We start from the raw sequence: 11,812 nt of genomic DNA, 5'->3' as shown, positions 1-11,812 counted from the left end.
AACTGAAAATGGAAATTGAATCAACAATATCTTACAGTCATTTGGGCCTGTATATTACAATTGTATGTCCATACAAACAAATGTTAGAAATAACACATATCAAAACATATTTTAAAAACGCTTATCATAAATGGAAACTGCAACATCAAACAAAAAAATTACATCCACATATAACAAGGTTGACTGTTACACTCTTCCTTTCAAAACAGGCTGTTGCTATTAGATTAATTATTGCTGCTAGTTTTAATACCTGTGAAGGCACCTCAGAGATAATCACCCCTACATGCACCTATAGCCACAGCAGATATTCTATAGGCTTTGGCACCCTCTGCAGGATATTAGACGCACCACCAAATTGAAGCAGTCAAATGCTGTCAGATTGAGCTTTGTGTAACTGAATGTACAAGCAAATCTCCACAGGAAAATGCAAGATTATCACATGGACCCAAACTGGAAACCAAACTCAAAATTCACATACTTCAGATTCAACCATTTCTTAGCTTTAACCATAAACTCACATCTACTTTTTAAGCTGCTTTGATACAACAGGTTAGGCACATTTTAAATAGCATTAAGGAACTGCTTTTAATCTGTATAAACCCATTATCCACACACATGAAATTACTGAAGGGTTTATTTCTTCAGACACCGATTTCCAAATATCCCCATTACCTTGACAGTAATATCGTAAAATAGCAAACATACATTTTATGTTCCAGGCCATAAACATTGCTAACTTTGTTAAGAACCTGTTGTTGTCTGGTTGAATCTCTAGATGGCACTGTGGCCCTGAATGAAACCGCAAAATGATGACATCATTCCTTACCAGCTATTGAACTGTCGATTGTGTTGCTTATGGAAGTGTAATCATCTGCCTTTGTTAACTGAACAATTTTCCTTGGTTGTCATGGTATCATGGACCAATCCGTACAAACTACATCTCACACATGAACGCAGAGGCAATTACAAAAGATTTATATGGAAGCACAAGTGGTATTGTAACAGTGGAGAGCGTTTGACCACTGATGGAACAGCTCCAAGCAAGCGTTAAAGCTGCTTGATAAAACTACACCCATGCAGCAAGCTTTTGTTGGATACAGGATCTGAGAACACTACAACTAATGGTCATTCACTGCCCTTTAGACTAAATGACATTTAAACCAAAAGCCAGAAATCAACTAGGGACTATTTCATGCAGCAGCTCTTTTAGCAAGCTCAGTCCCAAGTGTTCATACTCCTCAGGTCAACAATCCCACTCTTGTAATTTACCTGCTTCAGCGACAGAATTGTCTGAAAACTAGAGTAAGGCCAGTGACATAAGCCCAAGGATCAACTCAAGGTCAGAAATGGTGCAGAGTACTTCAAAATACTGAGCAAGCCATTAGTGTCCTCAGGTTGATCCTGATCTTTCACGGGTTAAAATAAAGAAACAAGCACACAGCATTTGACTTTCTCCAAAAAAAGATTTATTAAACAGACTTCTTGTTTGCAGCTGCAACCTGTGGAAAAACCAACAAACAAAAAAAACACAACATGAGGCATATTCATAAGATAAGTCTTAGAGCAGACAAGGTGTTGTAGTGTCTTTGAAAACTTGCGTCATCTTCAAATTGAAATCCAATTACTTGCTGGGGGAAATACCATTATATTTTAATGGTTTCATCATAGTGCCATAGCTGCTGCAAATGATCCAAGTATTTAAACGAATTTTATTTAATTGCGATCAACTTCCCATCAGCTTAATATTCTATTGGTTTACTGTTTACTTTTAAAATTCTCCCCACATTATAACTAACCACAATATTGTGTTTCAAAGGGAAATGTGCAACTTAAGGGAGTAAGATGCTATCAAAAGGCAATTTCATGGGGACTTGAGAGTGAACACAGTTTGCTTGTCACAGTTGCTGCCAAAAAAATACCCTGAATACTCTGACAGTACATGGAAGGAAGCTTACTAGCAAGGGAAAAGCATCAATCTCTTAAAAAGCCATCAGAAACTACAATACACAAGGGGGATTCGCAAGGATGCAGCGGAGCCACACCAACATGTTTCCTGCCAGTTTTGTGCAGCAGGCAGGCGGGGCTGGGCCCAGGTCTGCTCATCTGCATACTGCTCATTAGCATGGGTAAACAAGGAGAAAACTGGTGCCATACGGCGGACTTGCCAAGCATAAAATTCTCCTCATGTTTACCCCCTTTACCCTTGGATTATCACTATGCTGCTGCCTCTCTCCTAATTTTTGACAAGGCCCAACTGCGATTTGTTTTTTAGTAAAAGGCAAACAAACAATTCCGGTAGTGTGCCACACAAGACGCATAACTCACTTGGCTGACAGAGGAATATTTGCCCAAGGACAAGTACTTTAAAAAGCCTCGTATGCTGACGTGAGGCAGGGGCCATGTACTACCGCAACAGACTAGGTGTCACATCAAAGCAAAGGGGTGATATTTCTGTGATCCCATTCGCTTAAGGCACCACCCCGAGAGCATCTGAACATCACATAAAATGGCAGTGTGTATCATACAGTCAGTCACTGAAACCAACCTTTGCCTAGCCAGCATGAGGCTGCGATGACATTCACTAAACAGCTGGGAAGCCTGATACAAGAGCATTTAAATTCTAGCAGTGGGTTAGACCACACTTTTGCATATGTTACAGCTCTTCTGTACAATGGTTACCACTGAAAGCTTTAGGAAGTCCACTCCCCTTTGTGAGACAGTAAAAACAAGTAGAGGTGGAGGCAGGAGATCTATTGGAATACAGATCCCCAACCATCAGTGTTTGTGGCTGACAGATGAAATGAGCCCAGACCACTACAAAATGGACCTCAGCTGCAGTTAGGAAATGTCCCTATTGCAACCCACGTGTTAAACAAGGCCATAATCACACGACATAAGCCATAGACCTGGGTTAATCTCATGAATATATTCTATTCCGCGAATGCTGATTCTGTACATGGGTCACTAAGTTGAACTAAACACAAAGCAGTGCAATTAAAACATGTTAAAAAGCAGGGCAGTCATTTAAGTAATGAGGCACAATGAAGGTCTTTAACAGGGGATAGCAAAATCTGTGTCATGTTACACCTACCATCAGAAAGCACAACAATCTGTGTCGAAGAATTATAGGCAAGCACAGCCAACAGTATCAGCCAACTGCGCATAAGTGTTCATATGTAACACCAGCAAATACTTACGTTTCAGATACCACAAAGAAAACACTCATACTCTGAATGCCATTGCCCTTGTGTAATAAACATCTTCCACCAAGTAAATATCTTATATGCCCCATTTCTGCAGCCCTCCCATTAGTTTTTGTCAAGTTCATCATTTCAGTTTGTCACACTGAGCATGTTCAGTATCACAAGCTCTGTTAGTAATTTTTCAATTATATGTAATTTGATCAGTACACTGCATACAACTGATCAACTGAATGGTACATAATATTCAAAACTCTGGAAACAACTAAAGGTGCACCCAGGAGATGTGAAATAACCCAAGTATTAACCAACTCGAATTATTACTCAGGAATAGTTAGGCAACTATGTATGGCTTTGCTCTTTTACTAGAAACCAAGCACTTAAATAACTTACCTGTGTGTACGTCAACATAATTTGGGAAGACAAATTAGTTTCTCACCTGGCCAGCAATTCTGTCCAGGTCTCTGGTTCCCTGGGAGGTTAGTCTGCGACCACTGAAGGAAAAAGGACAGCAAAAATTAAAACAGGAAAATGAGGGAATACAATAGAATACATCAATCTACACAACCTGGTCAAAAATCAATATACAAAATGCTGTTGTCTTCAATAACTTCTCTACGCCACATTGACGACAGTATTACATTCATTGAAAGCCACTGATCAATTCTCCATCCATACACATCGGCAGAAATCACTCATCAACCATGAAATGAAGGACAAATCAAAATGGAACTTCATTTTCCTGCCCACTTGAACTGAAAAAACCAAACCAATCAATTAGTCCTCTTGTTACAGAGTGATTACATCTTTATTGGAGGTTTTCACAGCGCAATTCTAGCTTAGGCATTTACAGTTTTCACAAGTATCCAGCATCAGACTAATAGGTCTGTTTCACATGAAAATGAAAGAGGGGACACTGAGGAGCAAAAAGTGCTGCACAAGCGAGAGCACATGTAGAAGGTGTGTGGACCATACACTGCTCACAGTACACAAAAAAAATAAAAACAAAAAACACATTACATCAAGTTTATGCCAACTAATATGTGCAGTCAACTTTGGCTGCATAAACAAAGCTGAGACATATCCAAACAGAAGACAGATTTAAAATGTACAGAACCATTGTGCACTTGTGTGTGTTTTGAGAATGTGCTGTCATTCAAACAAGTGACTTCTAACTCAACACTCATTCAACAGTTAAAAATATCTTGCTTCCACTGCTCTCAAGACCTGATGAATACAACAAATAAGATACTCACCCATTGGGATTCTTCTCAATCATCTTGAGCAGCTCGAGAGCCTGCAGCACCTTACGAGCCACGTTCTTGGATCCCACACTGTAATGGGCAGGGCACACACCGTTCCTCTTGCGAGCTCCATAGATCTTGGTCATAGACCCAACACCAGCACCTCCACGAAGGTACAGGTGGCGGACTGTGGATGCTGAGGGGGCAGCAGAGATAGTGTCAGTATCTGTTTTTGTGTGTTTTTACGCTCCCTGATAAAGCCCATGGCTGGATACGTGGGGTTCTTAACGTCAATGACAACAGTCATAAATTATCAGTGGCAGACCTCAGAAAACTTCAATAAAAAAAGCAATTGCAGCCTCCACTTCCATGTGAACTCTACAAACATATTTACTACCCTATAGTAACATAATAGTAAAATGCTGAGTAGTTCAGGGGGACAGCAGGAACTTCCACGATGAGCACTCTGTATTCAGTGCATATTTGCCTCCACAAACTATATTAAAAAAAGGATCATGTCTTTCTAGTACACATAAATATTCAGACTTACCGGCTCTGATGTAGAACCAGTTCTCATCACTGGGGGCCAGCTCCTTGTGCTTACCCAGCTTGACAAGGTCCACCCAGTCAGGCACCTTCAGCTTTCCTGACCTGGGGACAGGGGAGAAGGTTCTATATGATGTATAACAGAACTGGACCCTACGACAATGTTTTGAATACAACTAAACAATAACAGTGTTTAATTTACGGAAGGGCAGTTCATTCATTGTAAAGACAAGAGCAAGTTTTTGTGGGAAAACAAAATACTAACTTCTTCAGGAAGGCTGCCAGGGCACGGACAAACTCCTGCTGGTTGACGTCTTTCACTGTGACACCTGGCATCTGAATTAAAAAGTAAAAAGTAAAAAAAGTACACTGACGTTATTTTCAACACATCTACTGGCATGCACACATGGGCACAACTCTTACTATACTACTGACGGGAGCCCTTCGCTGTACGGTGAAAACGACGAGATCCAACGTGACGCAGAACTTAACTATGAATAAACGACTATACTTCGACTATGACATGTGGGCATGCCTGATACGTTCTGCTTAACTCGACACGAGACTTCTTACAATAAAGCGTCAATATAACAATACGGGCAACAATACAAAAATGTAACGCTGATACATGTGTAGGGGCTCTTAGCTACACGTTTTCTGCCGGCATTAGCTTTCCTTGAAGCAAGAGCGATTATTCACTGGCTATCGGACTCATATCAAGACATCCTCAATGTGGTCATGAGGACTTCCCATTGAAAAACAATCAATTAAGTTTTCCATTACCTATAAGCCTCATCTATTTTGGAAATAAGTTTACTCTATATTTCCACAGTGAATCCAAAGGCAATACCAGAGCAGCTAGCTACTAGCTAGCAGGCCTCAACGCGGTAGCATGGGGGTAGCCATAACTAAGAGACCGATAGCATGAGCATAGCATTCAAGTAAAATCCTTGTAAAACTAATAAACATGCCTTACTACCTCACGCAAAGCTCGACCACTTTATTAATCTCTAGGTTATATCCTACCAGTCCACGTTTCAAGGGTAAATGCTGCAGTTTTGAAGCAATTTAGTGTGAAATGACCGGGAAAGGAAACACAACGCTTTACCTTGCTTGTGGACAGCGAAGGGAAGAGGGTGGAACGGGGTTTCCAACCCGTGTTAAAACGGGCAAGTCTCGTTCCATCACGCGAGATCAGAGCGTTGTTTTTCACACCGATGATGCTCATCACAGTCATTTCAACAGCGACAGAGGACTTCAAGAAAAGCACTGATCATAATTTGCTGGACACCCTTCTCAGTTTACGGCTTTTCGCCTGGACGCCAAAATACATCATTTACTTTATTCCCATCTTTGACAATCAAATCTGGATTTGTTAACATGCACAAATCGAATATAAGCAAGACAAGAAAAGAAACACTTATTTTCATAGCGTTGATTCATTATGATTCTACTTGTGTTATCAGTTTTTACCTTGCCTTCCTCAGGGTCTCCACTTCCACAATTAGGCTAACTGACAAACATACTGAAGCTGTATTTTAAAATTCCAGCAAGCTAAGTTACTTTGTTAATCTGATTTGTGGTTATGTTTTTCTGAAATGGAGCCCCCTCCACTGGCCTCGGTGTGCTCCTGCCTGGAGCTTGGAGCTTGGCCCTTTTGGCAGACGATGGGAGAATGAATTGTAGACACACTGATATGCTTGGGTGATTTTTTGGAAATACAGGCAAATATTCCAGGCCATAACAGTCAGCCCTTCAGTTCAACGAAGCTCATTTGCATATAACAACTAAAGTAAACATTTTGAGCACACAAACCTCAACTCAACTTTTCAATAAATTTTCAGTGGCATAGCTCCAGGCTTTGTCTCTTGGTTGTCATTAGAGTTCTATACGATTTCTCCATTTGCTGGAGAGTAATATGTATTTTTGAATGAACTGTCTGAAGATAACAGGAATAATACGGATAATGTGAAGAATAAGCCTAAAGGTGAGGGCATGCATTCCTTCTGTGGAGGTATCTTTGCAATATAATGTTTATTTTGTCTGATGGAACAATGCTTTTAGATATGATTATGCAAAATGTCTATGATGTCTTCTCATCTTCATCTTTATCATCTCCAACTCATGTCCACTCTACAAAAAAGCACACTGCCTTTGGAGTTAAGAGCTATCTCTTATTTTCCTTTGTCTCTCTCAAGAGAAGATTGGAAGAATCAAAGAAAATCAGAGTGAGAAAGGTTTTTACTATTGAAATGAAGAATAAACTTTATTTCTCTCTGTGTGTCCATGCTCATATATGTGCGCGTGTGTGTATGTGACTTATTTACATATTTCACTGGCTGGCAGTTGGTGTTGCCCTTTGCACAGCTCAGATGGAAAGGGCAGCCATGCTCCAACATTGACACAATTGATATGTTTGCAGAGACAGGAGAGAGAGATAGAAGGCAGGTGGATAAGCAGAGGTTTATGAATCAGGTTTACTTTGTCAGTGTAGGCAGACAGTTCAGAGTGAGAGGTGAGAGGGAGAGATAGAGATCCTAGAGGGAAATAAAAAGGTAGCCAAGTCATACAGAGGACAGATTATAGAGCTTTGTATAAACTATCTGTGTCATCGCAGGGCTTCACAACAGGTAACTGTACTTTTTTTTATCTTTATTTACTTCTTTGACATTATATCAACATCCAGGCACTCACTGATTTTTCTCTAAATGGCAGTGACCATGCTGAAAGGTTTGGCCTTATAGCCTGAATGTTGCTTCAAGGAGATAATTGATTAATTAAGGCAATTAATTACACTGGGAGTGACCAGCCACCAATTTGAACTGAAAACTCACACAAGGTGGATTAAACTCCATTAATTACTTCAGTAAATCAATTTTGCTGAGGCCCCTTCAAGTGGTGAGACAGGAGACAACTGTGTAAAGTGATTATGAAGCGGTATAAAGAGGTTATTTCAGCCAGTCCTGATTATTATGGAAAAGTGACAACTAACACCAAATGCTCTGAAAAGGTCAAACTAATTACGTGGAATGGACAGGTGGCATATTGCAGCGGCAAATCTGCTATTTCAATATTCATCCACTCCGCTTTATGTGAGACTATTGTTTGAAAATGCTCTAAAATTAGCTGCCAATCATTTTTGAATACATTTGCTGAAAATTACTCATCGAGGGGAGTGTGCATAAATGTCTAGGGCTATTTGTGTATCAGAGAGTATGAGTGTGCGAATGATGCATGGTGGGCCTTAGGGAGAAGAGAGGCAAAACAAAGACCAGAAAAAAGGAGAGAGAAGAGAGTGTTAACAGCATGTTGCCACCCAGCTTGGCGCTTGTTGCTCTGTGTTTGCATGGTGCTCACATTCTCAGTGGAGAAGTTCTGTCAAGTCTGGTCTGGCCTGACCTTTTCACTCTCCAGGCACGTTTACAGCTCTCCAATACCTATCAAAATATCTACTCTCTGTGCCCATCTCTCTGCCCCTAGCACAAACTTGCATCACATTCTCTAGTCTTCTTCCACTCCTGTACTTTCTCTCTCCCTTGCTGACTGTTTTTCTTATTCTGACCAACACCCTTATGCTTAACCTCAAAATTTCCTCCACACTTTGTCACTCTGTTCTCATTTGTATTCCTTCTGTTTTTTGCCTTTTCCTACCTTGGACCATTCGATTGACAATACAAGTGAATGCTGCAGGGGCAGTCTTTGCTGAGAGAGTCATGTGGAGACATAGGGCAGGGGTGGCAACTAGAGTGGGAGTAAATGAGAATGTATTTGCATAAGCACCAGTACATTTTTCTTTAATTTTTGCTCTTTCACATGATTATCAGTAATGGCTTTTTAAACTGTAGTCTAATATATTATTTTCCTTTATCTGTTTCTGTGTCTCTCTTTTTCAAATCTCCCTTAGACATGGAATTCATGTGGCTGTACTCCCTGTGCCAGTGCACCCTTTCTGTATCTGTAATAGTGGTGAGTGTGAGGTTGTGTATGGCAGTCAGTGGCAACGGTACTGTGGCTGACATCCAGGAGAGAACCCAGAGTGCCAGACCCCAACCCGGGAGCGTCTCATGCTGTCTTCTACTGTGCTTGGGCTGTGTGGGGGCGGTAGGGGGTGCAGTGGACATCCCTGTAAGTGTGTTACTCAACCTGCGAACCCCCCAGTGTCTGTACACCTGCATAACCTTGGTGTGTTGTCCCATGCTAGTCAGGCAGTTTACTATGTTCCTGTTAATGCTGCTTACACTGGACACGCACTTGCAACATTCCTTGGCAGACAGGTGAGTCTAAAAGATTGTTAAATCAGTTTAAGCTGAAGAAAAATAGATATACAAATCCTCAGTGTGAGCTGAAGTGGAAAAGTGTCTGTCAAACATTAACATGGTACAAATAAATATCAATTAGATACTTGAGGTCGGTACATAAGGTGTGAAATATAATAAAGCATCATGCAACTGTAAATTAAAATTACATAGTGCTTTAATAATTTCTTGCATGTGTGTGGGAGACAGTGAATACGTAGGTGGCAAGAGTCAACCAACACTCAAGTGGGCTTTTAGCAGAACTGGAAGAAAATCAATGTAAGAGTAAAAGAAAAATAGCAGTAAACATGTCAAGATGTGCCATTGTGTGGAATACTGTTCAAAACAGACTATTTTCCATGTGAGAGACAAGTGAATAAATATCAGTAGGCTCTGAGGGTCTTCAATGTTTGATTGTGTGACCTACACACCCAGCATTTCAGTGGAAGAGAGTCTTTTTTTAATGGTCTTCAGTTGCTTTGGACCACTTAACCAGGTTTTTGTGCACTTTACTCAGATCTGTTTTCAAAAACAATTACCTGTGATAAGTTAGAGCTGCTGTTAGAGCAAATCTCTTCCAAAAGGTCAGTCATTTTTGATTTTTTAGAAAGAGTTGAGTGTCAAGGTAGTTGAGGACTGTAGGAACAGTACAGATACTCATGTTGATTTCTTTCAATAATTCAAAGCACTGGAGAAGTTGAAGTTCCTTTCAAATATTCCCACATCCTTATGTCTTTGGGTGCCAGGTACTCCTCAGTGGTGACCCGTCAGCGAGCCCTGTGTGCGGTTCTGCTGTGCTGGGTAGGCTCAGTTGTATCTTCCTTCGCACAGTTCATCGGCTCGGATGTCCTCGACACCTGGAGAAGTAGTGGTACCAGTGCAGGCACAGCTGGACTCGGGCTGGTTGGCAACTGGACTACCTCTTTACCTCATCTTACCCTGCCCCCACCCCCTAAGTACCACAATGACCGCAAGGTCATTGGGAAGTACCTTCCATATGGAGGCTTCCTGTCCAAGTTTTATGTGGAGGACATGCACAACTTCACCTATGCAGAGATTCACAGCAGCCACTGGGGAGTGTGCGCCCCTGACACTATTCTCAGTCCCCAGTTCCTAGTCTATGTTCATGGAATGACAGTGTTCATGCTCCCCTTGCTTTGCCTGCTGGGTATTTACCTTGACCTGCTATGCTTGAAGCCTAGGAAAACTCTTTTCAGTCATGCAGACCCTCCAAAACACGACTCCTGCCGAGTCCGTTCCCTGGCTCTGTCTCTCTCCCTTTTAGTTCTGCTGTGCCTGCCTGTCCACATTATTCATGCTCTCTTGCTTTTCACCCCCAACACCAATCTTCCTGCCTGGACTCACGCAGTTGCCCTGTTTCTCTTCAAGCTGTACAGTCTTGTGCCCCCGATCCTCTTCACTCCTCCAAGGAAACGAGTGGGGGAGGAACGGGCAACCTTTCCTCTGTCTGTTCCCAACCTTCCACCTGCAGTAGCCCCATCCAGAGGAAAATCTGTTGGCATGGCACTATGTGAAGCAGTACAGGCAGCTCCATGGTCTTCAGCCAAACACTCCATTAAAACCAAAGTGTGTCCAGAGGTCTGAATTCAGAAGAAGTTTGAAGATGTGTTCACATTGTTTTCAATGTGAACTAAAAACAGCTAAATAATCTTCTTAAAACAATGTTCCTTCAATGTTTTGCTTGTGCGAGAAATAACTAGTGTTTGAAACGAATGGCTTGTAGACTAAAGAAGAGTAAATATACCATATTCATGTTTGTTGTTAGCTTTTTGACTAATCAGCAACCTTGTGCACAGACGTTATGAATAACTCACAAATGAAAAGGCCAGTTAATTATCACGTCCCACACCAAATGTCAGAGAGAAAATTAAGTCTCCAGATGATGACTCCTATCCTGATCACAGATGTCTGTTTTCTTTGACTGCTCTTCCTATGGGTCTTATTCTAAGCCTATTTTAAGTCTCTGCTAAGCCAACCACCAGTAATGTAGATAAATGAGTGACAGCATTTAATTAAACATTCAGTAATAACATAGTGGTCCAGAGAGGACGCAGCATTGTAGGGAAAACATAATTAACCTGGTTATGACACAATCTTCATGGCTGTTTTGATTAAACTTGTAAATACAATGTGATGCTCTCTTGTAATAAAAGGGCCTTGCTCACACTAATTGGATTGTTCATCTTGAACCGTGTTGGTGTTAGAGATCACTGATGGAGAAAAAGGAGAAATCCATCTCTCCCTGCATGGAACATGGCCATGACAATCAACACGCTTCCTCTCTTCTTCTGTTTCTCGTGATCATAGACCTGCTCTTCCTCTCCCTTCCTCTCGGAGATTAGATTTCTCGCTTGCTGTTTTTGTTAACTGATCATTTTCCAGCTCTTTCTACAGATCTTTTTTCTGTTTTTTATTTATATTCTCACTTGTCTTGTCTTTGCCTGTACAGTGTGTGAGTACAGTGCATCTTCCATCAATACAAAAAAAATCCCTGTCTAGAAAATAT

At 41.1% G+C, this 11,812-nt stretch overlaps 2 protein-coding genes across 2 annotated transcripts; one reads left to right on the top strand and one right to left on the bottom strand.

Annotated features, from left to right (window-relative positions):
• Positions 1 to 1,443: 1,443 nt before the first annotated feature.
• Positions 1,444 to 6,136, bottom strand: rps19 (ribosomal protein S19). The gene is made up of 6 exons (XM_041045080.1): positions 6,099 to 6,136; positions 5,256 to 5,326; positions 4,995 to 5,095; positions 4,457 to 4,640; positions 3,640 to 3,694; positions 1,444 to 1,499 (listed from the first exon to the last, which is right to left on the bottom strand). The coding sequence occupies exons 2-6, from the start codon at positions 5,324 to 5,326 to the stop codon at positions 1,470 to 1,472; spliced, it is 441 nt and encodes a 146-aa protein (XP_040901014.1). The 5' UTR covers positions 6,099 to 6,136; the 3' UTR covers positions 1,444 to 1,469.
• Positions 6,137 to 8,896: 2,760 nt separating this feature from the next.
• Positions 8,897 to 10,890, top strand: LOC121185549 (adenosine receptor A1-like). Its single transcript, XM_041043767.1, has 2 exons — positions 8,897 to 9,264; positions 10,032 to 10,890. The coding sequence occupies exons 1-2, from the start codon at positions 8,897 to 8,899 to the stop codon at positions 10,888 to 10,890; spliced, it is 1,227 nt and encodes a 408-aa protein (XP_040899701.1).
• The last annotated feature ends 922 nt before the right edge of the window (positions 10,891 to 11,812 follow it).

Source organism: Toxotes jaculatrix, chromosome 8 (genome assembly GCF_017976425.1).
Source record: "Toxotes jaculatrix isolate fToxJac2 chromosome 8, fToxJac2.pri, whole genome shotgun sequence".
Lineage (NCBI taxonomy): Eukaryota > Metazoa > Chordata > Actinopteri > Toxotidae > Toxotes > Toxotes jaculatrix.
Note: the sequence above shows the minus strand (reverse complement) of the source record. Positions and strands in the feature narration are given on the sequence as shown.

Bases quoted from the DNA above. Each gene is read 5' to 3' on its own strand.
- LOC121185549 (XM_041043767.1), top strand. From the start codon at position 8,897: ATGGAATTCATGTGGCTGTACTCCCTGTGCCAGTGCACCCTTTCTGTA. The intron at 9,265-10,031 runs GTGAGTCTAAAA...TTTGGGTGCCAG, and splicing joins CAACATTCCTTGGCAGACAG to GTACTCCTCAGTGGTGACCC.
- rps19 (XM_041045080.1), bottom strand. From the start codon at position 5,326: ATGCCAGGTGTCACAGTGAAAGACGTCAACCAGCAGGAGTTTGTCCGT. The intron at 5,096-5,255 runs GTTAGTATTTTG...CCCTGTCCCCAG, and splicing joins CTGGCAGCCTTCCTGAAGAA to GTCAGGAAAGCTGAAGGTGC. The intron at 4,641-4,994 runs GTAAGTCTGAAT...CTGCCCCCTCAG, and splicing joins CTGGTTCTACATCAGAGCCG to CATCCACAGTCCGCCACCTG.